General features: G+C 46.7%; 2 protein-coding genes across 3 annotated transcripts in view; both read right to left on the minus strand.

Moving 5' to 3' along the window:
• Positions 1–23452, minus strand: part of LOC310856563 (uncharacterized protein) — a gene marked incomplete at both ends in the record, with an annotated part of 75169 nt that overhangs the window by 12188 nt on the left and 39529 nt on the right. The gene's annotated exons all lie outside the window — the stretch shown is intronic.
• Positions 929–9279, minus strand: LOC310855343 (uncharacterized protein). 2 transcript variants are annotated; one of them, XM_083760305.1, is made up of 3 exons: positions 9024–9279; positions 2721–2903; positions 929–2081 (listed from the first exon to the last, which is right to left on the minus strand). In XM_083760305.1, the coding sequence occupies exons 1-3, from the start codon at positions 9271–9273 to the stop codon at positions 1003–1005; spliced, it is 1512 nt and encodes a 503-aa protein (XP_083616431.1). In that variant the 5' UTR covers positions 9274–9279; the 3' UTR covers positions 929–1002. The 2 variants fall into 2 exon arrangements, with proteins under 2 accessions (XP_083616431.1, XP_083616432.1); XM_083760306.1 differs by having other exon boundaries at positions 929–2121.

The following is a 23452-nucleotide window of genomic DNA, read 5'->3' on the forward strand; positions in this document are numbered from 1 at the left end:
GAATGCAATGAGGAACACTAAACTTACAGAAAAAGAAACACAGCACTACAACTTATAAAACAAATTGTCATTGGACCAGTGGCGTTTCCAGAAATTACATTTTGGGCAGGCAAGATGTGTTAATTGTCGTCCCCCAACACACAATCGTAGCACTAAATATTTTCAAAGATATATACCTGCCAGACAGTAGGATACAAAGGCTGAAAGGCATGCATTTACATTCCAATGGGTGATTGAGGGTGATTGGCCGTTGCTCTATTGCAACGGTGGCTGGGTATGAGCACGGAAACAGCATGGTTGTTTTTCACCACCTGTGCGCAACCTAACGCACACACAAACGCACGTATTAACTGTATATATGATGCTTTCGGGTGTGCCAGTACAGTGACAGTACAGTACAGTAGAGGGTACAGTAGAGGGACCGCCACACGGTAACTCTGTCATTTCTCAACCGTTTATGATGCGGGGCAGCACACCAGAACTGGCCCGCCCCCCCTGGGCACGTTCCTGGGGGTCTGGAACTCCCCACCCCCCGGGAACCCCCACACAGAGTTGCACCACTCACTTCACACAAGTGATTTTTTTCTCATTGTATGGATTTTGGCCAGGCAGAAATGGATTTGTACAGTAATACATACTACAGTAACACAGAAATAATGAACACTATCAAAACATGGACATACAACTTTGTTCACAACAAATGAAGCAATCATGAACAAACATTCAGGAACAAACATCCTGGACTCTACTCAAGTACTCATGCTCAGCAGCATCAGTTTTATTCGAATTGACATAATGTCAAATTGATTCAAATTTCAAACTGATGCTGCTCAGCAACAGCAGAGATTAGGATTTTTCTTCATGAGTGTTTGTTCATGATTCTTCACTATTTACAATTTGCCAAATAAGAAGCAATTGTTTACACAAGAAACATGTACAGGGTAAAATGGCAATATTTGCAATATACTATGTACATCTGATCTGTATGCATTTCACAAATATCTACATGTTGTCAACAGCAGAGGTGAAGTTTTCATAGCTACCGAACACTCTGTTGTTCAGACGTGCTGAGCTTGACTTCATTGTTACAGGGCAATACGTTTTCTTCTTGTATTTTCTATGTCTCTGAGCCGGTCGGCCACACAGTTTACAGAGGGGCAGTCTCGAGTAACACCGTGACAATTCTGTCAGTTCCATCTTCTTACGCTTTCGGTAAGTAGACTTCCCCCAGGACAGATGACTGCCCACAACAGTTTGAGCACCGGGTGTTGTGGGCATAAGTGGAGGGGCTGATGTAGGTCGGTCAGCAATGCCTGGGGTTGCCCAACTGGCAGGCATTATGGTTTGTGTGGAGGAAAGGTCAGAAGTGCCAGGGGTTGCCTGACTGACAGGCATTATGGGTTGTGTTGAGTTACGATCTACAATGCCAGAGGTTGCCTGACTGACAGGCATTATGGGTTGTGTGGAGGAAGGGTGGACAATGCCTGGGGTTGCCTGACTGGCAGGTAATATGGGTTGTGTCGAGGAAGGGTCTACAATGCCAGGGGTTGCCCGACTGGCAGGGATTATGGGCCGTGTGGAGGGCCCAACGACAGGCAGTGGCAGTAGCGCACAAGGCAGTAGTGGTGTTTGAGGCCAGGAGCGTGTGGAGGGGCCGACAGTGACAGGGGCAGGCATTATGAGCCGTGTGGAGGGTCCAGCAGTAGTGGGTGCGGGCATTATGAGCCGTGAGGAGGGGCCGGCAATGGCGGGCTTCACTGAAGCTGCCGGGAGGAAGGGCACAGGTCTGGAAGTGATGGTGGTAGAGGTGGCAGGGGTATTTCTTATAGGCTGTGGCAGTAGCACGCAGGGCGGCGGTGGTGGTGGTTGAGACCAGGAGAGTGTGGCCGGATCAGCAGTGGGAGGCATTATGAGCAGTGTGTAGGGGCCAGCCGCGGCAGAGGCAGACATTCTGAGTTGCCTGGAGGGATCGGCAGCAGAAGAGGCAGACATTCTGAGTTGCGTGGAGGGATCGGAGGCTGGGTTTGCCTGAACGGCAGGCATCGTGGAGGCACCGGCAATACCAGGGTTCACTGTAGATGCTGAGAGGAGAATTGAGTGAAAATGGTGATCTCTAGATGCCTAATACAGAGGAAATCATAAAGTCTTGAGGAAATCAGATGTAAAACGAACTATTATCTATTTATTTAACTAGGAAAGTTGTAAATAGGTCAGGAGTTGAACGGAACATTACAGGAAGGTTCATCATTGTATGTTGTTATTTTTAGCGGTTCATGATGCTTCAATCCATGTGTGTTTACTGACATCTCTAGTTTACTATCACAATGTTTGTTTGTCCAAAATGATGTAGCACAGCAACAGCTGATGCCACCGGGCGGTGCTGTTGAGCAGCGATTTAACAGGCAGTGCTCACATTGCACTGGGTGTGATTTGATTTTGTAAATGCGTTTTGTAATGTTTATGTGTGGACCCCAGTAAGACTTACTGACTTCCATGTCATCAACTAATGGAGATAATTTTCAAATAAATACATAATGTGATATTGAAGTTAACAAATATACCTTATACTTTCCCACAGGATGCCGAAATTAAACATACAGGTGAATTGTAGGCAGTTTAAGTGAGTGGGAACAGGGTTTTGTATAACAGTAACTGAAACATTGATGAGAGATACAACAGAAAATAATAAAACAAAGAACTGAGAGAGCACATAAACGTACTTGTGTCCGGGAGGTCTTCAAGTTCCTGTTTAACAGGAGAGGTCATGGTGTCCAGGAGGTCTTCAAGTTCCTGTTTAACAGGACCAATCCTGGTGTCTGGAAGGTCTTCAGGTTTAACAGAAACGGTCCTGGATGGTTCTGGAGAACTCATCTTCACCTGCAGGCTGGACTCCACACACTGGTCTGGAATGAAGGAATAGAATAAGGAATAAGTACTTTGATCTGATGTAACATGGGTTGTTGATGAAGGTTGATTCAGAGATTGAGTCAAACAAAGGGGTGTAAGGAAGTGTTTTTTGTTTTGTTTTTTTAGCATAGGGCAAAAGTTTTTCAAAACTTTTGATATTTCCATACCATTCCATATCTAAACAATAATTTAATTCTATTTTCTAATATAATTATATGGAACTGACTCAAAGTTTTGAAAAGGTGATCCTACTGGTAGCAGAATGACGGAACTGCATAGTGGAGGAAGCCGTTATAGCCAGTAAATAAATGTACATTGTACAGTTTGTGTGTGTAGCATTTAAATTAGTGTGTGTGGCAAGGACTGAAGACAATGACGGGTTACAAATAGAGATGCTCCGATAATACGCCACAGATTGAGATGGGCTGAAATTCACTCCAAATCAAATTTACCCGATCTGGAGAAACCAATCTTTTACACCATTTAAGTGGTATAAATGTCAATCAGATATAGCCTAATATCATTTTGCATCTTTGCGACAGGCCTAAACATTCTCCCCTTCCTCCACACACAGAGGAACAGTTTTGACGTGGGTATCATGTGACAGATCAGATTATGATAATATTATAATATTGGAAATATTCCAATTTTGCCCTTGCGCACATCGGTATCGGCCGATCAGGAGATAAACAATCGGTGAACGGTCCCAAAAAACCTGATCGGAGCATTCCTATAGGGTCTGCCAAAATCTCCCGGAGGGGGCGTTAACATATGTGTCACGTGGTAGCGGCCGCCATGTTGGCAGGCATTTCTGCTTTGTTTACAGTCAGCGACCATCCGTGTGCGTTCTAATTTTGCGTTCCAGAGGGAGTTCAACGAGCTCGTTCCTGGCGACAACACAGTGAGCCAACACCAGGATGGAAAGAAAAAACGTCGGCCTCGACATACCTTACAAGGACAAGCATTAAATGTAGTCGGATTAGTGGTGGTAGAAGATCGAATCCTCTGTTCAGTCAGTGTGTTCATAGGGGTCGAGACCGTCAATATCCTTGATTTTGTTGAGGTAACGCTCCTTTTCCTCAAAGTTAAGCTTGTCCTTGTAAGCAAGGTATGTCGAGGCCGACGTTTTTTCTTTCCATCCTGGTGTTGGCTCACTGTGTTGTCGCCAGGAACGAGCTCGTTGAACTCCCTCTGGTGTTTAAAAATTAGAACGCACACGGATGGTCGCTGACTGTAAACAAAGCAGAAATGCCTGCCAACATGGCGGCCGCTACGACGTGACACATATGTTAACGCCCCCTCCGGGAGATTTTGGCAGACCCTATAGTTACAAAAGCAAATGGCGATCGGAAATGCTGATGTAACTCTGGCCAATGATCTGAACTCCTACTACAGTACGTTTGAGGCTAACAATAGGGACTTTAAGCAACGACGGCTACGACAGTCGGCTCCGGCAGCCGGAAATGGATCATTGCTCGATACATAAACCTGCTGGCTGTCGCAGCCCTTTCTACTACGGCAGATCCAACACGTACACGTAGTATCTACAACGCCATGTTCATAACCATGTTTATTGAAATTATATCTGTCATACATTTACACCGATTTCTCCATCACCTCTCTTATGCTGTGTATTGTGTTGAAGAAATAACACTAATACCATATGTCATATTAACGATGTTTATTAAAACGGTTTTAGAATAACACAGATTGCTCCAGCACCTTCCTCTTTCCACTGCTGTTCATGTCCAGTGCATGTAAGAACTAGAAAATTCGCAATTTAAAAAAATTGCAGAGTGTGGTTGCCGCAGTGGCTTACATATGCCCCTCCCACTAGTATTGCCAGCCAATTACAATTTCAAGTCACGCCTTAGATCATGCGTAAGTAATTCGGAGGGGATTTAACCCCCGAAATTCATGTTTTTGCGACAAACGGTTACATTTCTCGCATTTGCGGCGCCCCCTATGGATGAAAATGGAATTGCTTTTAGAACTTGGTTGATTGAACCACCCCGGACATGTGATTCAAATTTGGGATGGATTGGACATTCCGTTCGTGATTTATGGCATTTTTGTGATACAGGCCCCTCCTACTAACTTCGGAAGACGATTACGGCCGAACGATACGCACTACCAAAATTCTGCATCTGGTGTTTTAATCGGATATGTCCAGAGATCATGTGTGCCGATTTCTGTGAGATTTGGACGAAATATGTAGGAGGAAAAGCAAAAAGTTTGTTTTGGACAAAATTCAAAATGGCGGAAAATCCATCATGGCGGAAATGGGGGTGGCCTATATGGGGAGATGCGTCATGACCCAAGGAATCCAGGGGAAAAAATATTATGATTTTACGACCTACGGTTCAAGAGTTATAAGCCAAAAGGTAAAGTGGGCTGTTATAGCGCCACCATGAGGCCGACCTATAAAATTATAATTTTAATTAATTTTAGTCATAATTAAGAAATATCCCTAAAAGTTTTGTAACTATAGTGATTACAGTCTCCGAGGAAAAAATACTTGAATGTGATTTTTTGCCTTTTCCCATTCATGTCAATGGGGAAATTTAATTCACTAATAAATTCATATCAATTAAACTATACAACATTTCTCTTAACAAAATACAAGCACACGATTCCCGATTTTTCCGGTCAATTTGACATATGGCTCAAGTGCGTACAGCGTACAGTGTGGGAGGTATAAAGTGACAAAAAAAAGACTACAGTGAAATAAAAAGAACTAGAAAGAGGCAATTCCGGGAAATTGCAAAGTGTGGTTGCCCACATCGCACCCGTCGAAAATGGAATCGCTTTTGGCTCTGCGTTGATTAAGCCACCCTCAACATGTGATTCAGATTTGGGATGGATCTGACATTCCGTGCGTGAATTGTGGCGTGTTTTGTAAAGTAGGCCCCTCCCACTAACTTCGGAAGACGATTACGGCCGAACGATACAGAAGATCTAAATTCTGACTGTGCTGTTTTAATCGGATAGGTCCGGAGATCATGTGTACCGATTTTTGTGAAATTTGGACAAAATCTGTAGGAGGAGGAGCAAAAAGTGTGTTTTGAACAAAATTCAAAATGGCGGGAAATCTATCTAGACGCAAATGGGCGGGGCCTATATGGGGAGATGCGTCATGACCCAAGGAATCCAGGGAAAAAATATTTTTGATTTTACGACCTACGGTTCAAGAGTTATACCCCAAAAGGTAAAGTTGGCTGTTATAGCGCCACCATGAGGCAGAACGTTATACTTCTAAGGTAATTAATTTTAGTAATTATTATGAATCTCTCCTCCAAGTCTTGTAAGTATAGCCCTTACGGTCTCAGAGGAAAAAATACTTGAAAGTGAGTTTTTGCATTTTCCCATTCATGTCTATGGGGAAATTTAATGCACTAATTAATTCATATCAATTAAACTATCCAACAAATGTCTTATCCCAATACACGCACACGATTCCCGATGTAGCCCGTCGTTTTGACATATGGCTCGAGTGCGCGCGACAAAAACTGTGGGAGGTATAACGGGACAAAATAAAGTTTATCTATAATAATAACATTATTAATAATAATAAAAGGTCACAAAAACAATAGTATGGTTGCCTTCAGGCAACCACACTAATAATAATAAAGTGTTACAATTACTAGAGTCTGGTTGCCCCTTTTGGGGCAACCACACTAATTAAGCAATATTGGCAAGTTGGCTGATGTGCGACAGGGTGTTTAAAAAAAGTGTTTGTTTAACACATGCTGCATAGACACCATGGGAACCGCCGTCACCGACGGCTGTTTGCTTAACGATTTTGACAGCTGCCTTACTTCCGCCTAGCGGAGCCGTCCTGAAAACCGCTTAAAGTCCCTAATGCTGGTGCCAGCTCAGGTGTGAATAAAATAAGCAGGGCTGCGTAGTCCGACACGCTAGCTTAAATTGCTGAGCAGGAAGTGAGGGAGGCCCTGACGACATCGTTAGGCGGATCATCAAGAGTGTGCAGTACCTGGGAGACACCATCTCCCAGGTACTGCACACTCTGCCTTTATGGACTACCCCTTTCCCAGGGCATTCTACCTGATGGCCGTGGTTATATGCCTAAACCTAACCTCACAAAAACTATGCCTAAACCGTCCTTAACCTTTTTTTTTTTCCTTTTTGGAAAAGATATGGTCCAATACATTGCACAAAGACTGCTGTACTATATAACATTTGGGACAAGAAGGTAAGCAGTAAGCAGCTTATATTTTGCATTTGGAGAGATGCAGGCTTTACTTGTGAAAGTGCAGAGCCAAAAGGGAATAGGCCTACCTAAGACTTGTCGATATAAAAATGTAGACTTGTGGAATCTGGTCTGCATTTGGGATATGTATGTGCAATAAGGGCTATGTGCAATATGGTTATATTTAATGTTTGTTTCCTTCCTACTCATATCATTACTTATTTATTTAAATGACTATACTGCTCATATCTGCAGTTACTACTGTACTTAATATTAATTTATCCTTACTGACATTTCTGCACTTTGGTGAGATGCGGAAATACTTTTTACTGTACTGTACTTGTACTGTACATTGACAATAAATGTAATCTCATCTCATGTCATAATCGATAATAGTCTTAATCTATGGCTAACGAACATGGGTTGTAGATGAAGGTTGAATGTAATTGATTGAATACTGTATTAACAGTTTAAATGCACAAGCACAGGGCAGATCAACTTATTTGCCTTTTTATTTTACTATTTTGAAAAACATTTTTAAACTGTTCAAGTAGCTGATCTACATCTACACGTTGTGAGCTTGTAGATCGGCTATTTGAACTATTCAAAAATGTTTTTCAAAATATAGAATAGTAAGGGGTAAGGCACTGACGAAAATAGGGCCTAGGTTAGTCTCTTTCGGCACCCTCGGTTAGCTTTTCTGAATTTTGGACGTTGCTACCCTAGGGTCCCTCGAAGCTTATTCCACCCTCTACTAGGACAAATAAAGAGGATAGAGCACGGAGGTGCGCCCCGGTCTCCTGCGGGAGGTTTGCACATGTGCAGTGTAAACAGGAACTGCGATGATGGAGTGTTCCAGCAGAGGTGCTAGAGGTGCATGAGAGTTGCTGACCCTGAACTGAAATAATAAAAAGGATATAAAAAAATAGAATCAGCAGAATAGTAGAAAGATTTTGTTTTAATTTTAAAAAGTATATCAATTTCATAACTGTGGAAAAAATGTTGTGTATAACAGGCTGAAAGATAAAGGACAAGTACATTTACTAAATGTTAATGTTTTTGTATATTTTCTTTTGTGGATTTGTCATGTTCTTTAGTACATGTGTCAAACTTTTATTTTTGTGAAATGACAGGAACATGGATACTGTTCATTCAAGTGCTGTGGATGATATAAAACATTTGAAAAGGGAAGGGTGACTGCTGTTTAGTTCTCAACTGTTCTGGATCTCATTATTTACATCACAAGTTATGCACTTTCTATCTAGCACCTCTGCTGGAACACTCCATCTTCGCAGTTCCTGTTTACACTGAGTTTTTTTTTAAGTTTTGCTTCGCTGAAATGCTCTCTTCCTCACTTCCCATGTCCCGCCTCCCACGACAGAACAGCATTATAAACATCCTGCATGTACGCGGTCGGCCAATCAGAGGCAGTAACTAGGAGGTGCAGCTAGCCGGTCGCCGCTCGGGAAGTGGTACAATGTTAAGTCAACAAGGAAGTCAAGGAAGAGAGAGGATTTCAGCGAAGCAACAAGATTAAAAAATAATCGGTTAACGCCGCTTCGCACACGTTGCGGCAGTCTCCTAAAGCTGTTGTATGCATCAATTTGAAACATCTCACCAACACTCAAGCGACCGACCAGGTCTCCGTGAACAGAGAGTATGTAAATTTGCATCCTATAGAGGGTGGAATAAGAGCGAGGGACCCTAGGGTAGTGACGTCCACAATTCAGAAAAGCTAACCAAGGGTACGGAAAGGGGCTAGGCCTAGGTCTGGATAAACCCAAGAAAGTCTATTTGGCTTGTTCAAATATACAATATTGTGTCCTATACAGCTCTTAAAGAAAAGGGATTCGCAATAAGTGGCTACTGCCTCAAACATGTGTAAATGTGTTTAAATGCAGCTTACATAACAAAGCCGCTGTATGTCGTTTGACGTGTGGCTGTAAAATCACGTCCAGCAGTTTGTCTTGTCTCTCCAGCAGAGTTTCTACTAGCGTCTCTATCTCTCTCTGAAAGAGGCTGCACATGAACTGTTCCACCGAACTGAGGCGCTCGTTGACAACAAACGATATCTCCTCTCTCACCGACGTCAGGTGTTCATTTATCGACAGCCGTACAGACTCTATTTGAAACATTTCACCTCCTTTATGAGACATTTTTACACAGTAGGCTACTCTTGCTCGCCGATCACGCGACATGAAAATCATAAACAACACGCGGCAGCGTCTAGTGAGCTAATCTATTGAGCTAATTTAAGACTTCCGGTGGACGATCTCTTCAAAATAAGAGTACCCTCTAGAGTATTGAAAAAAAGTTTAATTTGCACATTAAAACTACAAATTAAGCATTTAAATGATGCTATATGATGCTATAAGACACACATTATGTTTCTGTGTAAGAATAAGTAATTAAATCCTTATAATAATAATAATAAAGTTATCTAAATGGATAAATGCTATTCACTGGAGTGCACGGACTTTATAAAGTGGACACTGGACAAAAGACGGCTCCGCAAGGCAACTATCTGGACATACCCACGCGTTCGGGGAGATGTCCTATACCACACCCCACTCTCCGCTAAGCGGGAGAGGTGTAAAATTCACAGCAGCAGACCTTCTACTGGGGTCAAGGGCCAAGGCTGACAAAAAGTACCGTTTCCGGACCCAGAATGGACACTGGACAAAAGACGGCTCCGCGAGGCAACTATCTGGACATACCCACGCGTTCGGGGAGATGTCCTGTACCACACCCCACTCTCCGCTAAGCGGGAGAGGTGTAAAATTCACAGCAGCAGACCTTCTACTGTGGTCAACGCTGAAAAAAGTACCGTTTCCGGACCCAGAATGGACACTGGACAAAGAGGCCTCCGCGAGGCAACTATCTGGACATACCCACACGTTCGGGGAGATGTCCTCTACCACACCACACTCTCCGCTAAGCGGGAGAGGTGTAAAATTCACAGCAGCAGACCTTCTACTGGGGTCAATGCTGACAAAAAGTACCGTTTCCGGACCCAGAATGGACACTGGACAAAGAGGCCTCCGCGAGGCAACTATCTGGACATACCCACACGTTCGGGGAGATGTCCTCTACCACACCACACTCTCCGCTAAGCGGGAGAGGTGTAAAATTCACAGCAGCAGACCTTCTACTGGGGTCAAGGCTGACAAAAAGTACCGTTTCCGGACCCATAATGGACACTGGACAAAAGACGGCTCCGCGAGGCAACTATCTGGACATACCCACGCGTTCGGGGAGATGTCCTGTACCACACCCCACTCTCCGCTAAGCGGGAGAGGTGTAAAATTCACAGCAGCAGACCTTCTACTGGGGTCAATGCTGACAAAAAGTACCGTTTCCGGACCCAGAATGGACACTGGACAAAGAGGCCTCCGCGAGGCAACTATCTGGACATACCCACACGTTCGGGGAGATGTCCTCTACCACACCACACTCTCCGCTAAGCGGGAGAGATGTAAAATTCACAGCAGCAGACATTCTACTGGGGTCAAGGCTGACAAAGTACCGTTTCCGGACCCAGAATGGACACTGGACAAAAGACGGCTCCGCGAGGCAACTATCTGGACATACCCACGCGTTCGGGGAGATGTCCTGTACCACACCCCACTCTCCGCTAAGCGGGAGAGGTGTAAAATTCACAGCAGCAGACCTTCTACTGTGGTCAACGCTGAAAAAAGTACCGTTTCCGGACCCAGAATGGACACTGGACAAAGAGGCCTCCGCGAGGCAACTATCTGGACATACCCACACGTTCGGGGAGATGTCCTCTACCACACCACACTCTCCGCTAAGCGGGAGAGGTGTAAAATTCACAGCAGCAGACCTTCTACTGGGGTCAATGCTGACAAAAAGTACCGTTTCCGGACCCAGAATGGACACTGGACAAAGAGGCCTCCGCGAGGCAACTATCTGGACATACCCACACGTTCGGGGAGATGTCCTCTACCACACCACACTCTCCGCTAAGCGGGAGAGGTGTAAAATTCACAGCAGCAGACCTTCTACTGGGGTCAAGGCTGACAAAAAGTACCGTTTCCGGACCCAGAATGGACACTGGACAAAAGACGGCTCCGCGAGGCAACTATCTGGACATACCCACGCGTTCGGGGAGATGTCCTGTACCACACCCCACTCTCCGCTAAGCGGGAGAGGTGTAAAATTCACAGCAGCAGACCTTCTACTGTGGTCAACGCTGAAAAAAGTATCGTTTCCGGACCCAGAATGGACACTGGACAAAGAGGCCTCCGCGAGGCAACTATCTGGACATACCCACACGTTCGGGGAGATGTCCTCTACCACACCACACTCTCCGCTAAGCGGGAGAGGTGTAAAATTCACAGCAGCAGACCTTCTACTGGGGTCAAGGCTGACAAAAAGTACCGTTTCCGGACCCAGAATGGACACTGGACAAAAGACGGCTCCGCGAGGCAACTATCTGGACATACCCACGCGTTCGGGGAGATGTCCTGTACCACACCCCACTCTCCGCTAAGCGGGAGAGGTGTAAAATTCACAGCAGCAGACCTTCTACTGTGGTCAACGCTGAAAAAAGTACCGTTTCCGGACCCAGAATGGACACTGGACAAAGAGGCCTCCGCGAGGCAACTATCTGGACATACCCACACGTTCGGGGAGATGTCCTCTACCACACCACACTCTCCGCTAAGCGGGAGAGGTGTAAAATTCACAGCAGCAGACCTTCTACTGGGGTCAAGGCTGACAAAAAGTACCGTTTCCGGACCCAGAATGGACACTGGACAAAAGACGGCTCCGCGAGGCAACTATCTGGACATACCCACGCGTTCGGGGAGATGTCCTGTACCACACCCCACTCTCCGCTAAGCGGGAGAGGTGTAAAATTCACAGCAGCAGACCTTCTACTGTGGTCAACGCTGAAAAAAGTACCGTTTCCGGACCCAGAATGGACACTGGACAAAGAGGCCTCCGCGAGGCAACTATCTGGACATACCCACGCGTTCGGGGAGATGTCCTCTACCACACCCCACTCTCCGCTAAGCGAGAGAGGTGTAAAATTCACAGCAGCAGACCTTCTACTGGGGTCAACGCTCAAAAAAGTGCTGTGCCTTGGGGCATTGACATGAAATCACTTTCTCTACGCAAGCTAAGTCAGGTCAAGGAGTTACCTCTAGCTTTGGAATGGGTGTCACTTGTGTGCGTTGATTGCATCTGTCTGTGCATTTATGCATTTGTTTGTCCTGACGAAACTTGATTATTTCTCGACTGTTTATTTTCTCGTATGACACGACATAGAAACTACTTGTGACTACTGTCTTTGTGTGCTGTCGAGCGGATGTTCTTTGCATCAGCTCAAAGGTATATCCTGCTGTGTCATTCGATTCATTTGTCCAGATATGCCATTTATGATCTTTAAGGATGTACAATGACGCATATGGTGGCCTGTCGAAAAATACACACATACTGGTCAAAGCATACTCATTTTGGTGGTACAGACAGGATAAATTGAACGTTTTTGGAATTTTTGTGCCAGCTCTTAACAGGAGAAGTAAGGTCTGTGGGCTGTTAATTACTTCATATGTTGATAAGCTCTTTTCCTGCTGACATGTTTCACATTGTTCAGATTGAGCAGGTAATATTTGTGCAATAGTGTCTAAGATGCCTTTTTGTGACACGTCAAGTGGCTGCACTATGAATTGTGACATGTTCTTTGTAGATGGTAAGGCCTTGTCACCACATTGAGTACAACTATACAGACTAAGACTTTTCAGGCAAAGCAGGTCATCTCCAAGGAAAGGAGACCGAAGTGTGTATTCTACAAAGCTGTTTAATATGGTGCATACTTCTGTCCTAGAACATTTCTGAGACTCTAATGACACTGATGTGTTGGCTAGATTGAATTTCTCAAGTTTCCGTCTAAATGTTGAGTCCTGCGCTGCTGCTTCTTCAAGCCGTGTGTGACATTTTTTGATAGCAGATGTCTGTTGTAGAAATGTTAGAATTGGTAATGGTATAGCTTCACACATATTGTCATTTAGACTTTCATTGCATAAAACCACATCATCATCATCTTCTTCTAAATTGTCCTCCGTTATTGTTCTGTTAATTGCTTTCAACTGTCCAGGCACAGAATGTACAGATGTCTGTATGTTTTGCTTGAACAACTGTGTGGACACCACACATACTCAACCAAACTACTAGTTTGTGTATAAAATCTAATGGGTCATTGTGCATTCCTAAGGCCAAGTAAGATGCTATTCACTAGTTGTTGAGTGACACCACAGATTGTTTTGCAATCAAATGTGTGACCTGGATTTTGAAAAAACGCTTGAATGAGAGCTGCTAAATTCCCCGGCATAGATGACAACTGAACCATCGAAGTAGGTGTCAATGGTTTCAATTTATCTTGTACTACTTGTAGATGCAGTATACCCACGCGTTCGGGGAGATGTCCTGTACCACACCCCACTCTCCGCTAAGTGGGAGAGGTGTAAAATTCACGGCAGCAGACCTTCTACTGAGGTCAACGCTCAAAAAAGTGCTGTGCCTTGGGGCATTGACAATTATTTAATTAACAAATTAAATAACCTTATTTTATTCTGAAGGTAACCGGATGTCTTAAATTAGCTAGCTCTCAGACAGGAAGTTCTAAATTAGCTCATAAGACGGAGCCAAATATCTGTCTGAGAGTGGAGCCTGCCTGGCAAATGACATGGGGGGGTCCTTTTTGTGGGCTTGGCCGAAAGTGGGCGTTACCAAAAGGTGGGCGTGGCCATGGCCGCCAGAAGTCTGTCAGATTTTGACAGCTTCAAATTAGTGTTAAACATAATATAACCCAATTGACTCCAGTCCTCTCTGTTTAATATATCTATAATGAAACTATATAAACTATGCATATACCATGAAGTGCTATGACTACTAGCTCTGGTCCATAGCTCTAATGCGTTTCATTTAGAGCTATGTTACTCTAAACTTCCCCGCTCGCATGAATGCAGACCAGCCTCTACTCTTTGGCGTAAATAAAAAGAACGTTTTTGCTACACATAAAAACAAAGGCGAGTTGTGTCATTAGAAAGCCTACTTTGGTAATTGGTTCTAGTTCTAGTGAACAGAAATAATAAATAAATAGACTTGGTAACCTAACTGTAGGGAGTGCAAACACATTAAAGAACCTGGGGGTTATCATCTATGAAAAGGCAACACAATGAGCAGAAAATAAAAATGAACCATGTAAATACAACAAATTGAGCAGAGCACTGCAGGGAGTTGAACCCCATTCCGGTAAACCAGAAGTACCACAACCAGTGCCTTGGTTTTTGTTTTGTTTTACGAGGTCCATTCGTTGAAATGTAAATTTTGCATTGCAACGGTAAAGTAATTTCACAATTGACATTGTAGGCAATAATTAATAACGGTATGGCACCAGGCCAAAGCCATGGGGATAGAGTATGTTTTGCACTCTGAGTGAGTGTGTGTGTGTGTGTCCGTCAGTTTGTTAACAGCTAATCTCCAGCACCATTAACCCGGTCGATGCCAAATTTTGCACACACACTCCCTGGATGCCAACGATGAACCTCTGTCCCAAATTTTCCAGAATGGCCTGTATAGCACCACACATTTTTGTATGCCCTCCGAGACTATGGACTATAGCCTTTCGCTTTTCCGCGATTTAACCTTTTTTCAAATCGTGAACAATGATGAAGAATCGCGCACTATAGCATGCCACTTAATGACCTTGGGGTCATCAAGGTCATTGATATTGATCAATAACCTTGAGCAGTATAAATGACCTTCAATAAGACTAGTAAATGACCTTGACCAGTATAAATGACCTTGACAAGTACAAATGACCTTGACCAGTATAAATGACCGTGACCAGTATATGACTGACCAGTATAAATTACCTTCATGAGACTAGTAAATGACCTTGACCAGTATAAATTACCTTCATAAGACTAGTAAATGATCTTCACCAGTATGAATTACCTTGACCAGTATGCGGTCCGTGACCATGGACTATAGCCTTTCGCTTTTCCTTGATTTTCACCTTTTTTTTAAATCCTCAACAATGATGAAGAATCGCACACAATAGCGCGCCGCTCAATGACCTGAGACCATGGACCAATGAACCATGTAAATATAACACATTGAGCAGGGCACTGCAGGGAGTTGAACCCCGTTCCGGTAAACCAGAAGTCCGACACCAGTGCCTTAGTTTTTGTGTTGTTGTTCATTTACAGGTCCAGGTGTGCATACGCATGTGCGCCTGTGCGTGTGTAGGTGCATTTGTGCATGTCTGTGCACGCTTCAATGACCACTGTTGGACCCCATGGGGATCAAGGAACTCAGGGAGCCACCCATAATTCATACGGTCACAGCGAACTCTGTTGCATCACAACTGGTGGCCAACAGTCGTAACCAACACCGCCACCGACCCACAGGAGAATACCATCGCACAGTGGTATCAGACCAACCACAATCAGCCAGCCCTCAAACCAAACCCTTCGACCTAGAAGAACTCGAAACTGCAATGGGAAAGTTGAAACCCGGAAAAGCAGCAGGGATTGATGACATACTGGCAGAAATTATACAGCACCTGGAACCTAACGCAAAGACCTGGCTCGTAGGGATGCTGAATACATGCATGGCACAGAAAACCATCCCTTCTGTCTGGAGAACGGCCAAAGTGGTTGCAATCCCTAAACCTGGCAAAGACCCATCATCCCCAAAGAGCTACCGACCCATTTCCCTCCTCTGCATCACCTACAAGAGAGGCTGCTACTCCAACGCCTCATGCCACTCATAGACACCAAGCTGACTAAAGACCAAGCTGGTTTCCGTCCCGGCCGCTCCTGTGCTGGACAGAGCTCAACCTCACCCAACACATTGAGGATGGGTTTGAGGGAAAACAAATAACTGGAGCAGCAACTGGAGGGCGAAGCAAGCACGCAGGCAGCTTGTGCCTGCCTGCGTGCGTGCCTGCCTGCCTTCCTCATGTGGAAGCTGCGTAGTTGAGTTTGTGTGTGTCTTTCTTTTTCTGTCTTTCTTTCTTAGGACGAAGATCAAGGTAGACGCCGTTGGAAGGCTCAACACAAGCCGATGCCCCTAGAGATCCATCGCAAAGCTTCCCTCAGGGAGCCCAGCAAGCCAGCTAGCCAGCAAGCCCGCCCAGTCAGCCAACGCAGCCAGCCAGCTCCGCCAGTCAGCCAGTGTAGAAAGTCAGGCTGCCAAGCCAGCGCACATCAGCCCTTGCAGTCAACCATTGTAGCCATACCAGCCTTGCTCAGTCAGCTCAGCCAGGCCTCTCTCGAGGCCTGGCTCTCTGTCTGCCTGGCCCGGTCTGCCCCGCCCTGCCTTGCAGCAACAGAACCAGCCTTGCTGGCAAGCCAGCCAGCTCAGAATACGAGCTCAGCAAGCCAGCGCAGCTGGCAAGCACGCAGTTAGTCTAAACCAGTTTCAGACCGGCAGGCCAAGGCAGACAGACAGGAAGACCGAGGCGCCTAGGCAGGCAGACAGGCCAGGAAGGCAACGAAGTGCAGGCAGGGGGACTATCCGGCCTAAGGCTGCGCTGCAAGGGTTGGAGCCTGGCTTGCTCCTGCTGGTCTGGGCTGAGTGGCTGTGGCTGCACAGTAAGGCTGCAGTAACCTAGTCTGGGCTTGTTGCTGCACTGGCTTGCTCAGCTCGCATTCTGAGCGGGCTGGCTTGCCAGAAAGGCTGGTTCTGTTGCTGCAAGGCAGGGCAGGGCAGACCGGGCAAGGCAGACAGAGAGCCAGGCCTCGAGAGAGGCCTGGCTGAGCTGACTGAGCAAGGCTGGTATGGCTGCAATGGCTGACTGCAACGGCTGATATGCTCTGGCTTGGCAGCCTGACTTTCTACACTGGCTGACTGGCGGAGCTGACTGGCTGCGTTGGCTGACTGGGCAGGCTTGCTGGCTAGCTGGCTTGCTGGGCTCCCTGAGGGAAGCTTTGGGATGGATCTCTAGGGTCATCGGCTTGTGTTGAGCCTTCCAACGGCGTCTACCTTTATCTCCGTCCTAAGAAAGAAAGACAGAAAAAGAAAGACACACACAAACCCAACTATGCAGCTTCCACCTGAGGAACCGAGACGCGAAAAAAGAACTGAGCGTCACTTGGGATGGCCACAAACTCTCCAACCATACCCACCCCATGTATCTTGGAGTTACACTGGACAGGACACTCTTCTTCAAAAAACACCCGGAGAACATAAAAGCCACGGTCAACACGCACAATGACATCCTGTGAAAACTAGTGAACTCCAAGTGGGGTGCAGACCCACAAACAATCCGTGCAACTGCCATGGCCCTGTCTTTCTCTACAGCAGAGTATGCCTGCTCAAGCTGGAGCTGATCACGTCACACCAAATTGGTCGACACAGCCCTAAATGACACCTGTCACATCATCACAGGATGCGTCAAGACAACACCTGTCCCTGTCCCAGCACCTGTTTACATTCAAGGGTCGCCGGTCCTCTCGAACGGAACAGTTTAACGTCATGCCCAGGACGAAAAGATATAGAGAACACCAAAATGACAAATAACAGCAGGAAGGCATGGGCCACAATCCACCGTCTTGGCAAAGACCACACCACCCATAATTCACAACGGTCACAGCAAACTCTGTTGCATCACAACTGGTGTAGGTATTGGATGGAGTCCGCACACCACAGGTATAAGAAAGACGTTCTTTATTGAAATACTGACGTTTCGATCTATTTGATCTTCATCAGGTCATGTGTACACAAAACATACACTTTTATACTAAGGGAGTGCCCCCATTAAACAATCAAAATACCACATTTTGGTGCCCCTCCCATCACTGCAGGTGTGACACGTCAACCCTGAGTGAGTAGGTGGGGACTCAGACATATTGATGTAAATATAGTCTGTTCAGAAATTTTAGTGCCTCTCATAGAGCTTGTAGGTGATGCAGGAGGGAAATGGGTCGGTAGCTCTTCGGGGATAATGGGTCTTTGCCAGGTTTAGGGATTGCAACCACTTCGGCCTTTTTCCAAACAGAAGGGATGGCTTTCTGTGCTATGCATGTGTTCAGCATCCCCACAAGCCAGGTCCTTGCGTCAGGTCCCAGGTGCTGTATCATTTCTGCCAGTATGCCATCAATCCCTGCTGCTTTTCCGGGTTTCAACTTTCCCATTGCAGTTTCACGTTCTTCTAAGTCGAAGGGTTTGGTTTGAGGGCTGGCTGATTGTGGTTGGTCTGATACCACTGTGCGATGGTATTCTATGTGAGTCGGTGGCGGTGTTGGTTACAACTGTTGGCCACCAGTTGTGACCAAGACCGCCACCGACCCACAGGAGAATACCATCGCACAGTGGTATCAGACCAACGACAATCAGCCAGCCATCAAACCAAACCCTTCGACCTAGAAGAACTTGAAACTGCAATGGGAAAGTTGAAACCCGGAAAAGCAGCAGGGATTGATGACCTACTGGCAGAAATGTTACAGCACCTGGGACCCAACGCAAAGACCTGGCTTGTGGGGATGCTGAACACATGCATAGCACAGAAAACCATCCCTTCTGTCTGGGAAAAGGCCAAAGTGGTTGCAATCCTTAAACCTGGCAAAGACCCATTATCCACAAAGAGCTACCGACCCATTTCCCTCTGCATCACCTACAAGGCTATATCAGAAGCTGCTACTCCAACGCCTCGTTGCCACTCAGACACCAAGCTGACTAAAGACCAAGCTGGTTTCCGTCCCAGCCGCTCCTGTGCTGGACAGAGCTCAACCTCACCCAACACATTGAGGATGGGTTTGAGGGGAAACAAATAACTGGAGCAGCATTCAGAGATCTCTCTGCTGCCTACGACACTGTCCAACACCGCACAATGGTCAGGAAAAGCCTCCTCAACAACAGGCGCTTCTATGTTCAGTTAAATGACCAGAGGAGTAAATGGAAAGCCGAAAAGAACGGCCTCCCACAAGGTAGCGCGCTCGCCCCCCTCCTTTTCAATATCTAAACAAACGACCAGCCACTACCCAATGCCTAATGCCAGCGTTTCATCTATGCCGACGACCTCTGCATTACGACCCAACAAGCAGACTTCCAGAAGATTGAGTCTGTCCTTGAAAGTGCCCTCCAAGAAATGTCAAGCTACTACAATACAACCACCTGAAACCCAACCCATAGAGAACACCTCACACACATAATTTCCTTTCGTGGCTGTTTACATTCGAGGGTCGCTGGTACTCTCGAACGGAACAGTTTAACGTCATGCCCAGGACGAAAAGATATAGAGAACACCAACATGACAAATAACAGCAGGAAGGCATGGGCCACAATCCACCGTCTTGGCAAAGACCACACCACCCATAATTCACAACGGTCACAGCAAACTCTATTGCATCACAACTGGTGTAGTTATTGGATGGAGCCCGCACACCACCAAAAAAAAGAAAAACAACATACTATAGTATGCCCTCCGTGACCATGGACTTTAGCCTTTCGCTTTTCTGCAATTTAACCTTTTTTCAAATCCTCAACAATGATGAAGAATCGCGCACTATAGCGTGCCACTTAATGACCTTGACCAATATCAATGACCTTGAGCAGTATAAATTACCTTCAATAAGACTAGTAAATGACCTTGACCAGTATAAATGACCTTGACAAGTACAAATGACCTTGACCAGTATAAATGACCTTCACCAGTAGAAATGACCGTGACCAGTATATGACTGTGACCAGTATAAATTACCTTCATGAGACTAGTAATTGACCTTGACCAGTATAAATGACCTTTAGAAGACTAGTAAATGATCTTCACCAGTATAAATGACCTTTAGAAGACTAGTAAATGATCTTCACCAGTATAAATGACCTTGACCAGTGTGCGTTCCGTGACCATGGACTATAGCCTTTTGCTTTTCCTTGATTTTCACCTTTAAAAAATCCTCAACAATGATGAAGAATCGCACACTATAGCGCGCCGCTCAATGACCTGAGACCATGGACCAATGAATGAAATACAACACATTGAGCAGGGCACTGCAGGGAGTTGAACCCCGTTCCGGTAAACCAGAAGTCCGACACCAGTGCCTTAGTTTTTGTGTTGTTGTTCATTTAAAGGTCCAGGTGTGCATACGCATGTGCCCCTGTGTGTGTAGGTGCATGTGTGCATGTGTGTGCACGCTTCAATGACCACTGTTGGACCCAATGGCGATCAAGGACCTCAGGGAGCCACCCATAATTCACAACGGTCACAGCGAACTCTGTTGCATCACAACTGGTGGCCAACAGTCGTAACCAACACCGCCACGACCCACAGGAGAATACCATCGCACAGTGGTATCAGACAGCCCTCAAACCAAACCCTTCGACCTAGAAGAACTCAAAACTGCAATGGGAAAGTTGAAACCCGGAAAAGCAGCAGGGATTGATGACATACTGGCAGAAATTATACAGCACCTGGAACCTAACGCAAAGACCTGGCTCGTGGGGATGCTGAACACATGCATGGCACAGAAAACCATCCCTTCTGTCTGGAGAAAAGCCAAAGTGGTTGCAATCCCCAAACCTGGCAAAGACCCATCATCCTCAAAGAGCTACCGACCCATTTCCCTCCTCTGCATCACCTACAAGAGAGGCTGCTACTCCAACGCCTCATACCACTCATAGACACCAAGCTGACTAAAGACCAAGCTGGTTTCCGTCCCGTCCTGTGCTGGACAGAGCTCAACCTCACCCAACACATTGAGGATGGGTTTGAGGGAAAACAAATAACTGGAGCAGCAACTGGAGGGCGAAGCAAGCACGCAGGCAGCTTGTGCCTGCCTGCGTGCCTGCCTGCCTCCCTCATGTGGAAGCTGCATAGTTGAGTTTGTGTGTGTGTTTCTTTTTCTGTCTTTCTTTCTTAGGACGAAGATCAAGGTAGACACCGTTGGAAGGCTCAACACAAGCCGATGCCCCTAGAGATCCATCCCAAAGCTTCCCTCAGGGAGTCCAGCAAGCCAGCTAGCCAGCAAGCCCGCCCAGTCAGCCAACGCAGCCAGCCAGCTCCGCCAGTCAGCCAGTGTAGAAAGTCAGGCTGCCAAGCCAGCGCACATCAGCCCTTGCAGTCAACCATTGTAGCCATACCAGCCTTGCTCAGTCAGCTCAGCCAGGCCTCTCTCGAGGCCTGGCTCTCTGTCTGCCTGGCCCGGTCTGCCCCGCCCTGCCTTGCAGCAACAGAACCAGCCTTGCTGGCAAGCCAGCCAGCTCAGAATACGAGCTCAGCAAGCCAGCGCAGCTGGCAAGCACGCAGTTAGTCTAAACCAGTTTCAGACTGGCAGGCCAAGGCAGACAGACAGGAAGACCGAGGCGCCTAGGCAGGCAGACAGGCCAGGAAGGCAACAAAGTGCAGGCAGGGGGACTGTCCGGCCTAAGGCTGCGCTGCAAGGGTTGGAGCCTGGCCAGCTCCTGCTGGTCTAGACTGAGTGGCTGTGGCTGCACAGTAAGGCTGCGGTAACCTAGTCTGGGCTTGCTGCTGCACTGGCTTGCTCAGCTCGCATTCTGAGCTGGCTGGCTTTCCAGAAAGGCTGGTTCTGTTGCTGCAAGGCAGGGCAGGGCAGACCGGGCCAGGCAGACAGAGAGCCAGGCCTCAAGAGAGGCCTGGCTGAGCTGACTGAGCAAGGCTGGTATGGCTGCAATGGCTGACTGCAAGGGCTGATATGCTCTGGCTTGGCAGCCTGACTTTCTACACTGGCTGACTGGCGGAGCTGACTGGCTGCGTTGGCTGACTGGGCAGGCTTGCTGGCTAGCTGGCTTGCTGTGCTCCCTGAGGGAAGCTTTGGGATGGATCTCTAGGGGCATCGGCTAGTGTTGAGCCTTCCTATGGCGTCTACCTTGATCTCCGTCCCAAGAAAGAAAGACAGAAAAAGAAAGACACACAAACCCAACTATGCAGCTTCCACCTGAGGAACCGAGACGCGAGAAAATAACTGAGCGTCACTTGGGATGGTCACAAACTCTCCAACCATACCCACCCCATGTATCTTGGAGTTACACTGGACAGGACACTCTTCTTCAAAAAAACACCTGGAGAACACAAAAGCCACGGTCAACACCCACAATAACATCCTGTGAAAACTAGTGAACTCCCAAGTGGGGCGCAGACCCACAAACAATCCGTGCAACTGCCATGGCCCTGTCTTTCTCTACAGCAGAGTATGCCTGCTCAAGCTGGAGCCGATCACGTCACACCAAATTGGTCGACACAGCCCTAAATGACACCTGTCGCATCATCACGGGATGGGTCAAGACAACACCTGTCCCGTCCGTGCCTTTATGCGCTAGCCGGCACCTCCCCCCGCACATCAGACGACTGTGTAACGCTCAAGATGAATGGAAAACACAGGAGATAGACAGTGAAGTCTGGAATGAAATGATAGAGAACACCTCACACACAGTTTCGTTTCGTGGCCGTTTACATTCGAGGGTCGCCGGTCCTCTCGAACGGAACAGTTTAACGTCATGCCCAGGACGAAAAGATATAGAGAACACCATAATGACAAATAACAGCAGGAAGGCATGGGCCACAATCCACCGTCTTGGCAAAGACCACACCACCCATAATTCACAACGGTCACAGCAAACTCTGTTGCATCACAACTGGTGTAGGTATTGGATGGAGCCCGCACACCACAGGTATAAGAAAGACGTGATGCAGAGGAGGGAAATGGGTCGGTAGCTCTTCGGGGATAATGGGTCTTTGCCAGGTTTAGGGATTGCAACTACTCCAGCCTTTTTCCAAACAGAAGGGATGGTTTTCTGTGCTATGCATGTGTTCAGCATCCCCACAAGCCAGGTCCTTGCGATAGGTCCCAGGTGCTGTATCATTTCTGCCAGTATGCCATCAATCCCTGCTGCTTTTCCGGGTTTCAACTTTCCCATTGCAGTTTCACGTTCTTCTAAGTCTATTCTATGTGGGTCGGTGGCGGTGTTGGTTACAACTGTTGGCCACCAGTTGTGACCAAGACCGCCACCGACCCACAGGAGAATACCATCGCACAGTGGTATCAGACCAACCACAATCAGCCAGCCCTCAAACCAAACCCTTCGACCTAGAAGAACTTGAAACTGCAATGGGAAAGTTGAAACCCGGAAAAGCAGCAGGGATTGATGACCTACTGGCAGAAATGTTACAGCACCTGGGACCCAACGCAAAGACCTGGCTTGTGGGGATGCTGAACACATGCATAGCACAGAAAACCATCCCTTCTGTCTGGGAAAAGGCCAAAGTGGTTGCAATCCCTAAACCTGGCAAAGACCCATTATCCACAAAGAGCTACCGACCCATTTCCCTCTGCATCACCTACAAGG

Source organism: Protomyctophum parallelum (assembly GCF_964188405.1).
Source record: "Protomyctophum parallelum genome assembly, chromosome: 3".
In the NCBI taxonomy this organism is placed as follows: Eukaryota; Metazoa; Chordata; class Actinopteri; order Myctophiformes; family Myctophidae; genus Protomyctophum; species Protomyctophum parallelum.